Source organism: Aulonocara stuartgranti (assembly GCF_965226115.1).
Source record: "Aulonocara stuartgranti genome assembly, chromosome: 17".
Lineage (NCBI taxonomy): Eukaryota > Metazoa > Chordata > Actinopteri > Cichliformes > Cichlidae > Aulonocara > Aulonocara stuartgranti.
The window spans coordinates 12988323-13009976 of NC_138953.1; the positions used below are offsets into that span (position 1 = coordinate 12988323).

Genomic DNA, 21654 nt, shown 5'->3' on the forward strand with positions numbered 1-21654 from the left:
GTGGCATTACTACAGGGAAAGCAATTTTCAAATCACTGAACAGAACTGCTGTCTGTCAGTTTATATTTACATGATCTCTGCATCATAAGTTTTCAGTTATCTAGAGTCACAGTGGCAACGTTTTGTCTGCACCTTGGCTCAGTTCTAATTCTGAATTTCTTTTTAATCATATTCCCTGATGGATGATTTTAACATGATATTCTAAACGTCCAAAGTGGAAGCAAAGGCTTCAGATTGATTTTTTTTCCTGCTACATTACTTTAGATGAAAAGTGTTCAAACAATTTGAAGCCATAAAAATACTAATAAAGGAAAAGACAGAGTATTGTGTGTAAAGTATTTAAAAGGCAGTGCAAATAGCCTGGATTTCAGTTGTGTGATTGTGCATTTGCGCATGTGTTTTATGTGCTTCTGTCTGTCAGCTGCCCTTTAGGAAAAAAAACCCATTGCCTGTTGATGAATGATTTGCGGATCCAGTAACTCATATCAGGGGGCATCAGGGAGAACAGGCATTTTAATATTTTACATATCTCAGAGCCGCCATTAGCAAACCAGTCACAAAAGCCTGTTTGCATGGTTCTGCCAGAGGTTTCTTCCTGTTAAAAGGGAGGTTTTCCTTCCCACTGTTACCAAGTGCTTGCTCAAAAGGGGGTCGTGTGTTGGGGCTTTCTCTGCTTTATTCTGTGGTCTTATTCTTGCATCATAAGGTTGCTTGAGGTGACTGTTGTTGTGGTTTGGACCTATATAAATACAATTTAATTTAATTGAACTATAATTTTACCTGTATGTGGTTTCAAATTAGATTTTCATTGATGTTTGTCTCTCAGGAGGTGGTGAGGAATGAGATCCAGGTTATTATTGTCTTTACTTTACAATATAATGAACTCTAAGATGACTGCTGTTGTGATTTAAAGCTATACAAATATAAACTGAACTGAATCTTTTTGTGTTGATTTCTAAGACTAATGATTCTAACAGCAGATTTTATCGAGTGGGTTCATGATTGGTTGTCATAATTTCAGGTCGGACAAGAAGACTCCCTGTAACGAGTCCCTTTCTGCTAATAAAAATGGAAAACCTCCCCCATCAGCTGTACCACCACCGATACCCATGTCTCCCATTGTTGAAAAGATGGAGGGACTGAAGGCCATCCGCAACCGCAGCAACAGCCTCCGCCTGGGCCGCCTGGCCTTCTACCGACACCTGGAGAAGGTGGAGACCATGCGCTGTTTCTGGGAGCTCAAACATGTGGAGCTGGAGGGAAGAAACCAACAGGTAATATGCACTCATTCTACACTCCTCGCTGTTATTGTTCACACATTACACTGAGGTTTGTGATCGGGTGAATCACTGATCTGGATTTGGATCACTCAGTGTTGTTTTATTCAACACTAATCGGCTTAGGTAAAAGGTTCTCTATTCACTCCTGACTCAACTGACAATTAAATATCAGCTTCTCAGACACTATTCTAGTTCACAGCGCCTCATAGAAAGCGTAGCATTCATTGACTGGGGTTGGCATGCAAGAGGCCTTGACAGGTGAAGTACAGCAAGCTCACTAGAGGGCGCTGCAGGTCTATTTAATTTTTTTATTGCTCACTTGAACCTCCTCAACTCTGCCCGTCTATCATACAGTACATAAAACCACACACTGAAATGAATTTGGCTCTTCACAGGATACAGCTCCAGTTGCCACAAGATGGCAGCCCTGGACTGCTTTGCTCTGCTTATTTAGAAAGTGGATACATACTTCTAGGATTGATCGCTTTATGAATATGAGCTACAGTCAATGTCCATACGCTTGCTTCTAAGTCAATCTTAGTTTGTCAAAATTATTTTTTAACTTTAATAACTTGTTATGGTAACACTTTATAATAACTACACACTATAAAGCATTATTAACGTATTAGTAAATGCTTCATTCATTATTTACAAAGCAGCCTTTTTAAAAAGCGGCAGACTGTTGTGTGTGCCACTGAGGCAAGTGGTTGAAGTCCACATGTAAAGAGACGATTTGTGTTTATTTACATTGTAAAGCACTAAAATGCAAGAGTCCTCCTCCCTCCATCATTTGTCTATTCCAGCTGTGTGCTAAACTCTTTTAGATGCTGAAAAGAGGCTACACCAGTGCATTACACAAGCAAGAGGACAGACAACACAGACGAGGGGTAAAATGTGAAAAATTAGTGTGCCAGGACAACTTATAACTAATAAAATGTAAAAGAATAATAACAAAAATGCACCAGGGAGAGAAAGAAGGATCATGAAGTACAGGTGAACTCAATAAGACTCTAACAGGGGCATCAAAAAGAATGAGGGAAAACAATAAAAACACTGAAAATCAGCTCAGCTCAGTAAGGCAAATATAGAAGGAACACAGTAGGCACGACAAAAAAGAGTAAGAGTAAGAAACAATGAACTAAGACGTTATGACAGAAGCCCAGGCTGTGAGAACTGCATGGCAATTTTGGGCAAGACTAACAGAGTATAGAAAATCTGATAATGTACACTAACTAATGATGCCTGCTATATTTTATATGTCACATTTTAAATCTTAGTTGGCAATTTGGTGATAATGGCAACATTATTGCTGCCAGTTTTTGCTTTTCTCAGGAGAATATTATTACACACACACACGCGCGCACACGCAGGCCTAAAATGGCTTTTATGTTTGTACCAGCGTACTTTTTGGAGCCAGTTTAAAGGTAATAAATGACAAATTAAGAATACACTATACCTGTGGTGGAATAGAATCTACACACAACAATGCTCCACAAAACACTGTCTCTTAGGAACAACTATATGTTGTCGTAATATCGCAGGCTAGTTTCCAGATCCACCAGCATCGTTACCTAATGCTGACCCTTCTGCCCCTGATCTGTTTGTGCAGAGGTTCTCCTCATATTCCCACTGGGGAATGTTTGTCCTCCCAGGGTTCCTGCTCAGCAACATTTATGACCACTTAACCCCCCACCCCCAACTGTTGTTGCTTGTTAAATCAAGCTTGCCTTAGAGTGCTGCAGTGAAGAATCTTCAATATTATGTGAACACCTGTAAAGTCCTTTGTCTTTTTGAAAAGGTCTATTCTACACTTTTGTCAAACTGATAAAGTAAGTTTTGACAAAGAGGACAAGAAAAAGTCTCAATATCTCTTAAAGAAACATTTAGAAGCACCAAAGTAAAATATTCTTAAGAAAAAGCTGAAAACATGAAAACAGCAAAATAAAACTTTACACAAAAAAACAAACATTAACATGTTCCACTATCACTGTACAACTGACCAGATCTATAAAGACAACTCTATAAAGATAGGCAAGCATGAGAAGTCTTTTGTCTTTCTTTCTCCTCTTTTCAAAGTGAAATTAGGGGGCGATCGTGGCTCAAGTGTTGGCAGTTCGTCTTGTAATCGGAAGGTTGCCAGTTCGAGCCCCGGCTCGGACAATCTCGGTCGTTGTTTTCTTGGGCAAGACACTTCACCTACCGCCTAGTGGTGATTGCCAGAGGGCCCGATGGTGCAATATGGCAGCCTCGCTTCTGTCAGTCTGCCCCAGAGCAGCTACAACTGTAGCTTGCCTCCACCAGTGTGTGAATGAATAGTGGAATTGTAAAGTGCTCTGACAGTCTTGAAAAGCGCTATATAATGCAATCCATTATTATATTATTAATATAAATTCAGAATTTTACACATTAAATAAGTGTACCCTTACTGCTTCCTGAAGAATTAAAATCATAAATAGCAGCCAGGTGCTGATAATAAAATACACACGGTTGACTGATCAACAGCGAGTGCGAGCAGCGCTATAAAATTCTTGGCAGTTTGCTGAAGCATTCAGGTGTGTTAACACAATGCTACAGTCTTTGCAGGAGTTCACATCCCAGCAACTTCACTCAAAGTCAGCAAAAAACACAGGAGCTAAATCTCAAAATCTCTCTGCAGGCAGATGGGCAATCCCCCGAGTGGAGCGCGCACCAAACTCTGCTGCACCATAAAACCGCCTTTAGTGTGTTATGTTCAAGTTCATTACAGTAAAATAACAAAGAGTCAGAACAATTCAGTTCCTTCCCATTTTTATTTATAACGGCAAATCACAACAACAGTCACCTCAAAGTGCTTTACACGGTAAGGTAAAGACCCTGAAATTATACAGAGAGATATTATTGTAGGGTACAAACATGCGTGGTTTGTTTGGAAGGGTTGCCTGGAGACAGCCTCTTCTCTCTAAAAAAAACACGGTAACATGGCCTAGGTTTGCAAAGTTGTATCTGAACAAACCACGAGACTTCAGAAACAATGTCCTTTGGATAAATAAGACCAAAGTAGAAATGTCTGACCATAACGCAGAGTGACACCAAACAGCAGGACAAACACCTCGTGCTAACTGTCAAGCCTTAATGGTGGGGCTTTTTAGCAGTAACGGGACCAGAGCACCTTGCCGTCAAGAAAATTACCATGAACTCATCTGTATACCAAAGTATTCTAGAGTCAGTTGTGAGGTGTTGCTTTTCTGACAACTGAAACTTTGTCACAACTGGTCATACGACAGAACAAGGTTCCTATGCACGGCAGCAAATCAGCAGCAGAAGGACTGAAAAAGGAAAACCTCAAGATGTTGCGATGGCCCGGTCAAAGTCCAGACCTCAATCTGACTGAAATGGTGTAGTTGAACCTTAAGGGAGCTGTGCATAAACAAATAATAAAGTGATACGGAGAAGTTATTGTTGCTAAATGTGGTGATCCAAGCTAGTAAACACACTTTTCATAGGACTACGTAGAGTTCCATACAAATATTCCTTTTTACATGACCTCCAATAATTAATACACAATATTACCTTAAAAAGAAGGTCCCCTTTTCCCCGTCTTTGACTCACTATGGACACCATACTGCACTTACAAAGACTTCAGCTTCAGCTCTTGTTTTAATGTCACCTGTGCTGTTGAAGAGAATGCAAATTTAGCAGCACTCAGTTGCAAGTGTTTGTTTCCAGTCATGCATGCTTGTGTAACTGTTTGCCATGAGGTGTGTCTGCAGTGATGCATGCACTTGTCTTTGCCTATATGTGAGGCTTAAGTAGGAAAAAGCGGCTGCCTGGGAGGCAGACTAAAGAGGGCTGAAACATGTATGAAGTGCTGTGTCTGAAGTTAAAGGATACCACAGGGGTCTCACTGACATGCCTGCAGCAGCAGGGACAGCAGCAGGCATCTGATTCTGCGTACAGCAACGACACCCTGAACCCTACACCACCTGTCCCCTTCTCGTCTCAGAGACAGCGTGTTCTCTCCTTTTAGGTCCTGTGGTGGGAGGTAGGGAGGAAGCCGGGTGGAGGGTGAATGGGTGGCTGGGTGGGCGGGTGGCTCGACTCCACAGAAACCCTGTCCTCTTCTGATACCGCTGCAAGCAAACGATTTAGCATTACATGATACAGGAGCCTAGCTATTTCATAAATAAGGCCTGCTGCCTCTTCCCTTGTCAACATCTTGTTGCCAGCCACCCAAGCCAGCAAAGAGCCTGAAATAAGACGGACAGCCCGTGCAGGCAGACAGCGGGGACAGGAAGAGGAAGAGGAAGGCTTCCATCATGGAGAACTTCCTAAGGGATAAAGATCTTTGGATCTTAGGCAGTGTGTGTCTGGTGGCCACTTTTCTGTGGCGACGGCTGTGGAAATTATTCTCCACAAAGAAGAGAAGAAAGACTACATCATCTTCAGATGCAGAGGTAACAGAGTGAGACAGTAGTTTAGGTCAATGCAGCTGTGCTACATCTGCACAGGTGAATATGGGAGCATGCATGAGGGTCACTCAATCTAAACAGCACAAGTGTAAACAGTAAGAAATATAGAAATGGGGAAATCTGGCATCGCTCATGTTGTGGAATATGTTAGAGCCTGACAAGCTGCAGCTCTCTATTAAGCAGAAATTAAGTAACGGATGTTGTCACATTATCACTCAGAGGGATGCTGTCTTGATGCCAGAGTGATGCAATCTGATTCTGAGATTCTGTTTGTTAGTGGTGATTGTTGCTTTGACCACGTCTGTCCTGTAAGAGAAATTCTTATATCAATTAACCTCCAGGTAAAATAAAAGTGAAATGAAAAAGAGAAACAAATTAGTTTTAATGATGATTCGAATAAACACCACAGTAATTAATGTGTATTAGTTTTTGCACAAACTGATTTTCTGGACTTTCAGATGATTGGCAAAATTTCTGTTAATAATAAAATAACAGATTCTGTTTAATAATGTGCAGCACTGGCACCTATATGGATGATCTGAAGTGAGAAGGCCTCCATGCTAAAAGAGCACACATGCACACACTTTGGTGGCTTGTGATAGCAGAAGCCATTGGCACTGCGTGCAGGTATTTTGATTATCATATCTTTGCAATGAAGATCCTAAAATATCTCAGCTCAGCTATGCTGGTGTTATCTGTTGGTAGTGTCTGATTTCACTCCAAGAAGAAGAGTTGTGTTTCTGATCATGTGAACGTGGTCCGCTGACTTGACTGATGAGGTCCGTTTTATAGACGGTAACTGTAAAGTGGCAGTAAGACTAATCAGCTCAGTTATCTCTGGCATCACTGACATTTTTCATCTGCACTGAGGTTGAACTGCTGACGCCCAGTCAACATGCTGCTTTAATGAAACCCAACAACAACAATAGTATTGAGGCATGTGAAGCCACATTTCATGCCTCTGAAGGCAACGTGTGAGTGTCAGTGGAAAACATAACGTCATCATACATGCGTCAAACACATGTCACCAGGAGTGACATCTATATTGATATCCAACTGCACTTAACTCCACCACTCCATGCAGACAAGCCTATGCCCTCCACACTTAAGCATACTGTGTCCAGTAAGCCGGTTTATTTTGTTAACATAATCCAGCAGGAAGTAAATGTGACCCACTCCCCATAAAGCTGGGTGCTGTGGTGCTTCGGCAGTTAATGTCTGTCAGTATCAGCTTAATCGTTTTATTGCTCTGTCTTCTTCTCCTCACACTGATCGACTACCGTTAGATTTATAGCTCTGCTTATCATTTCTACTACTGTCACAGCAACTTTCAGGGTTTTTAAAGTGATTCGTAGCCTGTAGGTGCAGCGGGTTAATCCTGTTTAAAAGAAATCTGTCCACGGTGTTAAAGCAAGACAGCCCTCTGCAGAATCGAAAATATCACTGCACACCTGAATGACATTCAAGCTGTAGGAAAAGCCTTTGTTAAAACAAACTCCACTTCATGGTTTTTTCTAAACGATTGCAATGGTCCATTCATGCCAAAGTTCACTAATTTAAATGCAATGCTTGTCTTTAATGTTGTGTTTGCACAAAAAAACAGCCAGCAGAACAAAATAATAAATAATAAAATAATAGCTACTTAACAGGGTGTATCAAAAAGAATCATGTGATTTCAAAAGGCAAAACTAAAAGTAATGGACAGAAGCTTGCGGTCAATTTTAAAACAAATGGCTGAATGTGACGTTTTACATCCAAAACACTGTTCTCAAGTCATCGTGTCCCACTCTGGATGCACGGCATATGTCCATACTACAGCCAAACTCATCTCATACTTCTGCAAGCAAGTCTGGAGTCACTGCAGCCACCGCTACTTACCCACAACCACGTGAAACTCATGACTCCTTTCTCGCGGTTCGTGATTCGATCGTTACCGGTGAACCCGATTAAAGACTTTAAATGTTGGAGGATTCTTTTTCATAGACTCTATATTAAGTGTACAGTGTGTAAAATGTCACCACCATATGTCAGTAGATTGCTGATTGCAGTAAGTTATGTTTTCTTACTGTGAAAGATCCACGACAGACTCGACCACTCGTTCATGCTTTCAGCATACTTTTATTAACTGCGGTTGCTGTTGCACACAACTCGGCTATAGCTCTGCAGATCACTGCCAGACACACACCAACAACCACAACAGTCAGTAAGCACAGACGCTAAACGCGAGGCGTGATTGTGGATACTTTTGGAGTTCGATACAAGTAAATGAGTCAATGAATTTCACCTTTGTCCAATAACACTGATACTAAGGACATCAAGAACATTTCTGTTGGTAAGCACTTCTATTTTTGCTGCTGTGTTTTAAGTGGTCGCTTAGTTTAAGAATAAACTCATGCATGATGTAAGAATGTAATCAAACTGTGTGATTTTTGTGACATTCGACAGAGCAATGCTGGAGGAGGAGAAAGACAGAATGAGAAAGAGATGATGAAAATATACATGTACACATGTTCAATCAAGATATATATAGTTTGAAAGTGCAATCTGTGATCTTTAAATTAAAAGTAACTTATGAGACATATGACACCAGGACAGCTGTGATAGTACTCAGGATGGTCACATTTCTCATCCTGTTAACATTTTGTCACCTCATTGTCAGATCTTGCTGTCACTTACAGACAGGTGTGCGTAACTAAGCAAGAGATGCACGTACAGTCTTTTGCATTCTATTTAACATTAAAGGACTAGTGTTGGGACTGAAATGGGGAAAAAGCCTTAATCTTGTCTTCAACTGGAGTGTGGAAAAAAGCCTGTTTAACATAAATTTTCTATTAAACAACAGTGTGAGAGCATGAGACACAAAGAGGAAGGCTGTTCACACACCACAAACTGAAGAGTCACCACACTGGCAATGTTTTGTTTCCCTTCTCTTGCATCATTGATAAAACAAAATTGCCTCAGCAGGGAGGCATTTAATTGTTTTAATTAAGTCAAAGTGTTCAAATGTGTACATTTATGTAACTCAGCTCTTTTGTCATACTGACTGCCACAAAGACTCAAGGTAGTTTTACACTACAAGCCCCATTCTCTCAAACAGTGAGTCCAGGGATCAGCTTTTATGGGTTTAATGTCTTAAAAGCAAATTTCAGCTACAATATGCTTGGCTAATGCAATTATGAAATTCCAAATGAATTTGTATAAATATTGGTGTTACAGATCAGTTGTAGCTGATATAATAGGCAAATAAGTTAAATAATTACCATGACTTTCATGCATCCATCCATCCTCTTCCGGTTATCCAATTCAGGATCACCGGGGAGGCTGGAGCCAATCAAATCCAGTATTGTAAGTTTACAATCAAAACCAGTCATCTGAATTTGATAAGATAATTTGAACCGTGGGTTTTTGTATGAGGCTTGTGAAGAGTAAACTGCAGCTTGTGTTAATACATGTGAGTATGACTAATGTGAGAAGAGTTTCTCCAGCTTCAGATTCTCACACTCACATAGCTCAGATAAAATTAGCACACATGCAAATACATGAGGGATAGAGAAGAGCCCATAATGGTTTGAGTCTCACAGTCATGACACAATGAAAAAACACAAAGAAAGACATTCAGAACCGAGAGCCGCCTTGTTTTATAGGCTTAATTGTCTAAACTGAGCAAAACTACTTTTAGAAATAATGTAGATTCATTTTTTTAGACTAATGACTTTTATATTGAAAAAGATATTTTCACATTATGCCATGTGCAAGCTGGGAAACAGTTATATTTGGTGGATACATAGTCACATGTTTTTCTTTTACTGCACTATTGCCCTGTATCCTAAAACCAAAAACAGGCTGTTTAAAAAGCTGTTTTCTGTTAAACAGGTGTTGGGTATAAAATGGGTTTTGGTGAAACATACCCGTCCTTTTAATTCTTATTTTCTACTCAGAAGTAGACTTTTCCCCCCAGTTGTTTACTTTTCATTGTCAACAAACACAAATAAATATACACGGGCAAAGCTGTGTGTCAATGCAGAGCTCCAAAAGGAGTAATTTCCGTATCCTTTTTCTTTCCTGTTGTATCGCTCTAACACAATGATGATCACTGTATTTCTTTTTTTATTCCTTTTACCTTTTATATTTAAATGTTGAGAAATTTCAAGGTTTATGGTGTTATCATCAAAAAATGGTGCTGATGTGTTAAACAATTTTAGGTTTAAATTTCTTTAGCGTCACTATCAGTAGATGGTAATATTGTTGGCATGTACATAGAAGTGTGAGTTTATTGTACTTTGAAGTTTGAAGTGGAGAAATCTAATTATTCTTCATCTGGTTATCAAAAAGAGTTTTCTCCATGAAGGCTAGGTAGTAAGCAAATTGTTTCAGTACTATGTATTTACTTTATGTGGGCTGACCCACATGTTTATTTTGTTGGAAACACTCACTAGTTCATATTTGGCACAGTCACAACTACCAGAGCCATCTGAAAGATCTTTGGCAAGTGTTCTCATAGAGTGTATATTATTGATGCTAACTGCTTATTAATGCTAAGTGACAGACTGAACAAATACAGACTTTAACTCACCAGAACCGAAGCCCAGACGTCCTCAGCGATCTGTATACGACAGCAGGCTGTATTTTTCTAAAATAATGCTACAAAAAGCTTCGAAATGCACCATCATTGACATTTTAGCAAAGAGGTTCAGTACAGTGACTTGATCGGATCAGTGGTGGACTGTTAGCACTGCAGTCTCGTTAAGAAAGCTTTGCTGTGCCTGCATGGGTTTGCAGATCTCCAGTAAATATCATTGAGATGTGATGTACAGTGTGCAGAAAACTTTCATTGATTCATGCCAAAAATATACAGTACTGAACAAAAGACTTGAGGCAGACCACACAGAGACGGGAACAAAATCACTTAGAAAGAAATCACATAATAGCCTAATTTGTTATGTGAGCTTCAGTGGATTTTTCTTTGTGCGTAGGCTCTGACTCAGGTATTTGGCACCGATTCATTTGGAAAACTTGCTTGGCCAGGCCTTAAGCCTGAAATACTTTGAATGAGAGAAAATGCTGCTAAAACATTCAAGTCATTTTTCATTATTGTCTTTGGGATCATTTGGATTTGTCGACACATTAGCAGATTAAAGAATAGTAGTTAAAACAACAGCAAACAAGACAGCTTCCCAGCAGTCTTTAAAGCAGGCAGATTTAGAACAACCACTGAAACCTGTCCAAAAAGCACAAAAACCTTCATTTGTTAGCCCACATAACCCGATTAGTTTTTTTAAAACTAGTTTATAAAGTCAACATGTTTATTTTTTCTATTTTTTCTTTACCTGAGAGTCAAAACAGTTTGAGTAGTCAGACTGAGTCAGTCATTATTGAGATAAACAGAGTGCAGCAAACTAATCTCAAGGAAAGTAATGGCCTGTGTTGCTTACAGTAGCAATATAAATTACATATACAACAATTATTCTATATCTAAGGGCATTTTCAGTAAAAACTGGACATTTTGCAGAGCTTTTAGACTGATTAAGAGTATGTGTGTTGCTCTTTTTAAAATAGCAAATGAGTCCGTTTAAAATGTATCCCATTTTAATCCAGATTATACTATTTCCCCTGAGTTTGCAGCAGAGCATCAGCATTGACAAAATACACAGCAGAGAGAGAAGCATCATCTTAATTAGGCTGCTTTATAAAGGATGCATTGGGATGTAAAGTGCAGCATGTAATGAATGGACAAGTAAAATGAGTGTTCATGGGCTCATTATAGCTATTTAATTAAATCAACTAATCAAATATGCTAAGCACTTTAATAGAAAATGCTATGCATGTAAAATGTGCTGAAAGAGGCAAAAACAAAATTAGCTAATGTTAGTAAGAGAATGCCAGCCAGCATGGAATTTCATCTCTCAGTAAAACAGATATGCGATTGGATGCTGTGTTTATGATCTGTCACCATGTACAGCAGATCTTCCATGGCAAGCACTGACTATTTGGATTTGTGCGATTAAATGTTTGTACAGGGGCATTAAGTCAGGGGTCACAGTAACCAGGGAACAGCTGGGTGCTACACTCTGACAACATGCTTTTATTTCCAGATTCCCAAGTAGTCAACAGTTGTGCGCATAGACCAGAGACAGTCTATGGCAGAGCCGTCCATGATGGGTCTGTGATCACAGACTTCCATCTAGTGGCAAGAAGACCAAAGTGCAAAATACTTGATTTTAAAATACAGCCACCAGACTTATTTTTACATAGTGTAATTATACGATATGATGCTGTAATTAAGTATCGTATAAAGATTTACACAGTTGTGAATAACCTCTGACCTCTCCTTCTAGATTAATAGATTCATCTGAAGGTCTTTCAATACTATATAGAGCTATTTAAAAGTATGTTACTGCCCTTGTTTTGTCTAAGGAATTATGTCAAAAATTATGTCACATATATTAAAATAGTTTTCAACAGAGCAAATAACAAAATCCTGCCCTTTGTGCTAATTTTTACCACGCTAGGAAAAAATCAACAAAGAAAGCAAAATGAATAGACACAAATTACAATGCTGTTCTGTTAAAAGTAAATACTGCCCAGAGAGTGAGCTGATTTGGTGGACGTCTGTGTGCAGTGCTTCTTGTTACATTGTTATATGTTACTTTAAACTAGTACCTAAAAGACTATTATAGAATGATAGTGTTGCACATCCTGACCAGATCACTACAGATTATAGAAATCCATTAACATATATCTACGGCAACAGATTTAGGAAGAAGTATTTAAGTGTTTCTCTTTCACCATTTGTTTTTTTAAATCACAGCACTTACTTTGATTGCTGTCAGACACTTTTATGTACCGCTGCAAACATGCAGCTTCTACTCTGTTCAATTCTGTTAAAGAGTTGGGTATTGTGGAGGTCTATCTGAAAATGATGGTGTTGCATCGTAACGTTTCCCAGATGTGACAATGTGATGAGATTGGATTGGACATAAATAGCAAATCTCTTCAGGAATGTGCATGTCTATACTTCTCACTTTTAGGGTGAGGGTCACAAGTAGGGTTTCATTTGTCAGCGGTACATGTTATGAAAAAAAAGCACATGAAAAGCAAAAATGCACGAAATGACTTCACTTCAGACTGTACCAAACAGCCCATTTGTATTGAAACCATCTCTGGACGTATGATGTATCAGATTTGCTGCTTTTGCATGTTTTGGGGCATTGAAACAAAAATATGTGTCGGCTTAACTTTTTAGATCCTATCTCGCAAAATTGTCTCTGCGTGGCCCTAAGCTAATAGTTAGTGTATAATAAGCCTTAAATATCCAATGATTTTGTTTCAATTTTATATGTAGAATATTTCCTTCTATAAACACTCAAAGTATCCCAAAGTAAGAAGTAGCCCAAAAAGTATTGCGGAGGATGCTCTAGGGGTCTCCAGATATCCTAAGTGCATCAACATGGTTATTGAATTACCTGTAAATACCAGAAGTGTCTCTGGTTCGTGCCTGTGGACTGTGTCTATCTGCATGTTTGCATCATGAAAATGAGCCCGAGCCCATTGCCAGAACTTAAGCAAGTGTGATTTCTGTACGAGAAAAGCTTTGATATAATAAATCTAAACCATTAGCTTTTAGTTTAGCATAAAATGGAATGTGATACAGTTTTGATATTTGACATTTGTGTGATATCACTCGGGGTTATGCATTCATGCTGTTTAGCATGTAACACGTCCGCATGCTTATCCTCGCTACCCCCTGCACCACAAACACGCTTCACATACACACAAACTTTTCTGACGTAATAAAGCACCTCTGTTCTATGAAGAGAATTTTTTCCTGTCCCACTGAGCTCTGAGGCTGCTGAGAGCTAAATCTACCATCTGGTTATCATGGCAGCTAAACTGTGGAAAGAACAGACTGTCATCGGCCAGTGGTGACACATGCAGGTTTGACAGATAAAAAAGCAGCAGGTGGAGCTGCGGAGATAATATGTGCACTTGTTCCTATTGGCATCTACTCGCCAGACTTATATGGTCTATCAACAACGGAACAATCCTGTCATTAAACGCAAAATGTTACATAACCTGCTGAACAGATCACTACAGCTTTGCATGGTGCAGGTTTAGCAAAACTTTAGTTTCAAATTGACTCATGTTGCTCCCAACGACTAAATCTCTAATAGGGAACTGTAAGGAAAAAGTGTAGATTGTGCAAAATATGTTGAAATTTTCTATTTCAAATGTACAACTATGAAGAGACGGTATCTTGGGTTTGCATACTTTGGCTGGCATGCAGGGCTGAAATAGCTTTTCAGGGTTTTTCCAGAATTTCAAACTAAAACCTCTAAGAAAATGTAAAATGTAAAAATGAAGTCTGTGTGAAGAGTGTGCATGTGGTTCGTTACTGTTCAGGTCAAGCACACTGCTGGGTTGATGAGGACCCCCTCTCTGAATGCAACTATCTTTGGTCTCAGCAAGGTGCGTGGTGTGAGTCATATTCATGGTATGGTGAATCTTATGTGGTTAGGGATGCCATTTGGGAGGGAAACCCTGGATTATCCAGGGGTCCCAGAGCTGGACCAGCACCCTGGAACATGCCAAAGCTCAAAGAGCCGCCACTGAGCTGTTGTCGGTGGGTCCAAAATGTCTCGTCTGTATCCCTTCCCTTCCTGGTCTAATCATTTGGATAGGAGGCACCAATTTAATCCACAAGCCCTACTTCTTCCTATGTCCTTTAAAACACTCGTCTACCTGACCCAAACTGCTTTTCAAGTATATCAATTTGAAGCAAAATATAGAAAAGGCATGCATGAATCTACTGACACATGCACATTTATATTTTGCTGTCATTTCGAGAAACTGAAAACACATTTTAGACCATTTTTCTGTGTTCTAGTTTATAAATAAGCAAGCCTAGGAAAAAATGTTTGTCTCAAAAATATGAAAAAATCCATCACTTAAGTAAATTACCTACTTACCATGTCCCTCTTATTTCAGCTTTCCCTCGCCAAGCTACAGCATTGTTAAATATGGACCAGGTTTACCACAACAGCAACCATCCCAAGGCGTGCATTTGTTATGTGTGACACAGACTATAATTGTGGCTCTGGGAGTGATAATGGATTACTGGAAAGCCCACGGCAGTAGAAGAAGCATTATAAATTGTCTGTGTCTTCCTGCTGAGTAATTCTATATGCGGTGAGAGTGGCTAGGCTGCGTCAGCCTCATTCCCAAACTGTGCTCCTGTACCACACAGCCTCTCGTGTTACCATGTAACCTTTTCTGACTAGGGATTTCAGAGCTTGTCTGACAGGGTACAGTTAAACCTTCCACCAGACCAATCTACCAGCACTCTGCTCCGACCCTACTGGCTCTTGGCTATTGTACTGTGGAGTCTGTGTGGAGATTTATTTAGCCATCTACTGTATCACAATTTGTCCCCACAAAAGGTAGTTGTTATGGAGTATGCAGTGATTCAGAGCTGATGCTGATATAAGGAAATAAAGAAGTAGGGAAAAGGAAGATACATTCATATAAAATAGTGTACTGTTTACTCCCTTTTTACTTATATATTTCTAAAACAAGCACAATATACTTTTGAGTATATGACAGTATAATATAATCTAAATAATAAAATATTTTTTTGTTGTAGCAGTATTGTTTGTTGTTGCCTGTGAAAAAATTGTTTAATGCTGTTCAAATGTATCTGGTCTGATTTTTTTTTTTTTGTTACACAAATAGTAGCTTTGAAAAAGATAAAGGTTTTACACAGTGCAATTATGACCACAGAGCAGCATATCACATTTGATGTTTATTTCATATAAAATATCATGGCATTCCTATTTGAGTATTCTCAAATGTAAATCAAAAAGACCGCAGTGGCAGGAAACGTCTGTGTAACCTCTTCTTCCTTTAGAAACAATAAACACTGTCAATACTCTCCATGACGGCGTGGCAGCAACTCACTGAGCTTGGGCGAAGCAAGGATCTTTGAAGGAGAGAAAGAGAAACCAAAAAAGACAGCTCCTGAAAATAATAATTTTTCCTGAGATGCAGTGTTTTTGTGTGTATGTAGCATTTTAATGGCAGCAATTCTTTTGAGTCATTACATGTGTGTATTTGACTGCCTGTGTGTGTTTCCTATAGGTCATTGTTTAGTGGCTATGGCTAAGTGCAAAACTTTCTGAAGTTTTTCAAAAGAGATGCTTGAGATCTGTGCTAACTTGCTGTAACATATATAGTACTGAAGTTTAACAAAAGTATTCATGTAGTCAGAGCAGCTTACTTTAAAATGAACACCAAGCGTACATAGAACATGTTTTAATTAATTAAAGACAACAAAAAATAAAGAGAGCAAGAGAAAGAATGGTGGCCTTGCCATCTGACATGTTAACTATAGTGTCATTCATGAATGAATCCTGACTGGATTTTCTTTAACTAGATATTTTCGAAATTGTTTTCACACAGTGACTTTTGATCACCCAGTTCTTCCCTGAGTCCAAGTTATCCGCAAAACTCCTGAGAAATACCTTTATGAAACAGGCCGTTGATACAGAGATATAAAAACCTCTTTGTGGTTGAATCTGTGGTGTTTAGTTTGTGGTGTTTCAAGTGCAAAACTATGGTGCCCCTGTGAGGCCAAATGTACTGCACCTTCAGAAAGCACCACCAAATGTGAAAATGTTCCAAAAGCACATAAAACACACATCAGAAGTTGAATAAAATAGAAGAGAACTATTAAAAAAAATGTCAAAAAGCACAACAGAAGCGTTTTGGGGGAAACAAAACTGTGACGGACCAGCTCCTGAAGTGACAGAAACCAAAACACTGCACTGAGATAGTGAAGGCATGAAGGAGAGGATTCACCAGTGCTGTGAAGGAGGAAAAAGATGAATGCACAATCTCTTCCATCTTTTTCCTCCTTCACAGCACTGCTGAATCCTCAGATGGAGATGGAAAAGATGGAAGATATTGTGCATTCATCTTTTTCTCCCTCATATAGTATTTTTGTCATGTTTTGTGATTATTTTTTTTGTGAGCTTGGGCTGCATTTTTTTTCTACGTCCTTTGTGTTTTATACAACTTCTGTTGCGTTTTATGTGCTTTTGCAGTTGTTTTTCTTATAATTTCAGGTGTTTTCTTAAACAGTTTGACCTCTTAGGGCCACCGTACAAAGCAATTGCTTGAAAAAGCTACAAAAAACAGATTTTTCTATATGTTTACTTGCAGTAATCCACTTTAGCATGAGAGCTGTTTCTGAAGTTTCACTGAATATCGTTTTAGACCCTGACTAATTACAGTATTTTATCTTTGATTAATGTCAAACAGAGGCTTTGCAATAATCTTTATAAAGCAGTTTAGTGTGAAAACACTTTTGCCGGATTACTGATCTCCTTCAGTAAGGAAACATGTATTTCAACCATATGTTTTGCATTCTGTCTGCACTTGCACCGTGTCCTTTATCATTCTCACCTTCAATAGCAAATAGCCACTGGGGATACAAGTGTTAACCCTGACAGCTGATGAGCTGTCCGTACTTGGGAACAGCGTGAGGAGCAGAGTATAGGTCAGGTTTTTCCGTTGTTGACAAATGGGTGCCAGTATATAGGCGCCAGCGCTTTGTCGCTCAGCCTACTCCTGATAGACTGTACTGAGATGTGGAAAAGTTTGAGGTCAATGTGCAGAGTCACGTCTCAGTAGGTGGGCCTGTTCATGAATATGAACTCGTGTGTCAGCGACAGTGTGTATGTCTGTCCTCTTTAATTCTGTACAGCAACACATGTGCAGGAAGTTTCCTCTCCCACAATCCCCCTCTCCTCTGCATCAACAGTTCTTAGGTGTCAGCTGGATCACCTGTGTCCCGTTGTCTTTGTGTCCCTCACGGTGTGTGGACAGCAGGCTTATATTGGGAACCTCGGAAGTTCTTTCCACTTGGTGGCCTCCAGAGGAAAACCAAACCCTTTTAACTTTTACTCAACTTCTGTCCTTGAACAGTGTTGGCTCAGGATTAGTGAGCTGTAAAATAAATGATGACTTTTAAACTTAATGAACAGCAAATAAAAAAATCTTTAATATTCATATTTAACCATAAATACAATCAAAATAACTCAAAAATGCAGCAATACACTGCAGAAAGATAGAAAACAGTCTGCTAAATAGTCAGAATGGTGGTGATTTGGTAAAAATTTTAATGGCTCCTCTCTGCTACTCTGAGTGAAACAAGTTAGGTATAAAAAGCGATAAACTGATAGTATTTGGCAGTGTTCAGAAATAATCTCAGTCCTCTTTAATTAGTAACTTTTTTACCACTTCGCACGTGCTGGCATCCCTCCTTCAATCTTGTTACAATGTGAAAAACAAAATGAAAATGCGATTAATGGTGTAATGTGACTAAACCTGCTGAAAAATGGCACGGGCTCTTCAGATTTAGAGATGTTATGCTTTTCTTTATTGGCCCTAAACTATATTTGTTTATCTTGCTTTTTACAGCATCATATTTAGTTCAGCATTCTTGGGATTCTAACACCTGACTGAAGGGCTTTTGAAGTATCTCAAATGTCACATAGCGACCCTCCCCAGCATCCCCCACTGTACACTCGAGCCCTCAGCTCTTATCACTGGCCACCGAGTCCCTTACGTCCACAGCGGTGTTGCACTGTAATTGGGAGAACAGCCATCTGCTATTCTTAAAACTCAGCTCGGTGGTGAAGGATTGGAAGAGAGCTATCTGTTGTCCCTCCAGTCCTTTTAACTTGTCTGCAGCTTTGTCTGGCACTATGTTTTTTGTGCTAGTTGAGACTTTGTGAGAGTAACTGGACTTTAGATTAAATAAACGCTTTTTATTAGAAGTCACGTTTAGGTCAATCATGAGCTCCAGCCTTGTTAACTCTTTAGCCAAGGTTTATGATCCAAACCCTCTTCACGGGCAGAAGCCAGGTGGAAGGAAGCTTTCTCTAAATGGATCAGAAAAGTCTCAAGCTGCTTCTTCCTCTTCTTCATCATCATCCTCTTGCTCTCCTCATGATGTTGCCCTGCGATCTGTGGAAAGTCGAATGGACTTCCTGAGCTCTCAGATGGAGCGTTTGCTCAACATGCAACAGACTGTCTTGATCAAGCTGGATGGCCTGTCGCAGGATGTCAGGGGTATGGGTTTGGATCTAGCTTCAATACGTGAAGAAAGCCATGGAAAAAGCCGTGGGTCTGGGGTAGAAGCAGTATGCAGGGAGCTGCATGGGGCCATGGAGAGGGCCAGTGAGCACATGGAGAGTCAGGGACGCAGGTTGGAGGGGGTGGAGAAACTGGTGGAGGGCACCCAGCAGGTGATAAGCTTCATCGGTGAGGTGGTAAAGAGCTCCAGGTTGGTGGAGCTTCTGTTCAAACAGCCTGGACGGAAAGCCAACAGGAAGGTGAGAAGTTTAAACGACGTCATGAGCAAGTTTTCCACTAGAATCTAGCAAAAGCACTTTTAAAGTTCCATCATTTTTATCTGCATTGTTGAACATGGCAGTGAAAGTGAAAGGTCTCACTGTATAGTGAGCATGGTTGCATTGGTATCCTCTTGACTGAATGTATTCATATTGTGTATATGTGACAGTTCAAATAACATTTAAATGGCAATGTTTTTTAAAACTCTGCCTTTTAACTCCTGTGAGTTTAGATATGACTCCTATGTGGCTGGTCTTGGCTCTGCTGTGCCTGCTGTAATGTTAAGTGATTTACCATTGAGACTGTGATCGGCCTCCGAGGTGTAAATGATTAATGTCACATTGGTTATCTTTCCCAGACCACGTCTTTATCAGCTTGCAGTGCAGCTGCACAGCTTCAGTCCAACAGTCGTCAAATTCTTAATCGTTCTTAATGCCATGATTTATTAGAGAGACTCACTTCCTAGTGCTGTAACCAAATATGAATATATGTTACAGATGTGTAACACATGCAACATATATTGCATAGTTCATGCATTCATATAATCTATGGTTACACTGCTGATTGAGAGGCTTTTTTTAGATACAGGGTTAAGGAGACAGATTTGTTGCACCATATGGCGACTGTCATATATACTGTATGCAGGGATAAAGTGAACATTTCTCTTTTAAAGTGTGGAACTGATTCGAGTGATGTGTAGCATTTCAACTGCTGTAGTTGAAATGCCACATATTTCCTCTTTGGCCAGAAGGAGGCATCTGCTGAGCAAGACATCAATACACTTGAGTTATGAGGGAAAACCTTCCCAACAGAAACTGCTTTGAAGCTTGTTGTCACATTATTGCACAAATGGAAATATCTGCATCTATCAGCAATTTTCCTTTCTATGAGAAGTTTCCACCAATTGCAGGTTTTGCCCCACTTTTGAATGTTACGCACAATGTCTAAAACCTGATCTTTCTTTCCTCTGTTAACATCCAGGCAAAGGATGATAAGGAAAAAGCCAAGCTGAGCCTGAAAGGTTTAAAGGCCCAGAAAAAGAGAAAACCGCAAGAAACGTCAGGTAAACTCAAACAAGATATTACACAATCCACAATCACAAGTTTATGCAGAGCCCACCACAAAATTTCTAAACTCGTTATCTGCATATAATACATCATAAATCTGAAATATATGTACATCATGGAATATAACGGACTTTAATATAACAGGGAGACCAGTTCAGGATTTCTGAGAATTGTTTTTGTAATATAAGATATGTGTTCTGTTTAGCATAAAAACATAAAATATAAGTAAATGATGGGAAACATATTAAGAAGGCCTTTAAAAATTTTAAATCTTATATGTAGACAAGCTATGTAATGATCCCTGGAAGTCTCGCATGGCTGCACTGCTACATCTGCTGACTTTTTGGCAGACATAAATACAGTTTTCATCATGTTTGAAGGATAACAGCATAAAAAGGGAGACAAGAGGCAGTTCAGCCTTTATTTAAATATATGAGAAATCAAACAAAACACTACAAATTCAGGCAATGAGAAGAAAAAAATGCAAAAAGACACTGAAGACATCGCAATCTGACAAAAGTGAGGGAAGACAGTATAAGAGACCCAAGTAGGAGAATGAAACAGTATCTAAATAAATAGGATACATTCACATCGACCAACATGTAAACAGTCAGAACACAAAAGGCAAAGTGAATAAAATTTAAACAGTATTTGTCTGCAATAATCCCCCATGTTTACATGTCAAGCTCGCATAATAAATGTATATATGAGCAAAATTTGAAACACAGATGACAGATCAGAATTTAGGTCTTAGCTTGACAGCTTTAATATGGATCTGAGAACCGGATCTGCACTCGTGTCTTCACAACACTCTGCAACAAACTATCCAGAGGATGATGTGAGATTTTTATCTGAATTGGGCCAGACTTATCGAGCAAGTGACCACCCAGACTAGCATAAGATGTAAATATGTGATGAGTGAATTCCATCTATCTGAGGATTATCAATCATCTGATTACATTCATTTTTAGTAAATATAATACAGCATTTTCACCAAACATCTGGTTGTATCTGTGTATTTTCTTCACTACAGACACCTCCTCCCTGAATGAGCCTGTGCTCCAGGAACAGGTGGAAAAGCTCAACAGGCAGAACACCGAGCATTCGCACATAAACATAGAGGCTGAGGGGGATGGAAGAAGTGGAAGACAGGATCTGGAAACGCTGATCCTTGAAGAACCGCACACCTCTGTTGCCCAGTCAGACGAAAGGCAGGAGGAGGCTGAGGAAAGGCAGGATGAGGAAGGAGAGGGGGGTATATTTGAAGACTCTGAGCCAGAAGAACAAGAAAAAGAAGAAGAAAAGCAAAATGGAGAAGATGTTAGTCTTGAAAATCGTGGAAAAGTGAAAGATGATGTGAAGACAACGCATAGAGAAGAATCATCAAAATCAGAAAAAGCCTGGCTCTGCAGGGCCTCTGTGCTTCAGTATGACAGGTGTGTCTTA

At 39.5% G+C, this 21654-nt stretch overlaps 1 protein-coding gene across 3 annotated transcripts in view; it reads left to right on the forward strand.

Moving 5' to 3' along the window:
- mylk4b (myosin light chain kinase family, member 4b) overlaps window positions 1-21654 on the forward strand; it is a 56551-nt gene that overhangs the window by 28453 nt on the left and 6444 nt on the right. For 2 of the 3 annotated variants that reach the window (XM_082509653.1, XM_082509652.1), the window contains exons 2-4: window positions 1022-1274; window positions 20123-20204; window positions 21242-21644. In XM_082509653.1, the coding sequence (XP_082365779.1) occupies window positions 1110-1274; window positions 20123-20204; window positions 21242-21644 (650 nt within the window). In that variant the 5' untranslated portion in view covers window positions 1022-1109. Of the gene's footprint in view, window positions 1-1021; window positions 1275-18457; window positions 19123-20122; window positions 20205-21241; window positions 21645-21654 lie in introns of those variants that run through there. The other variant, XM_082509651.1, reaches the window with a different exon arrangement.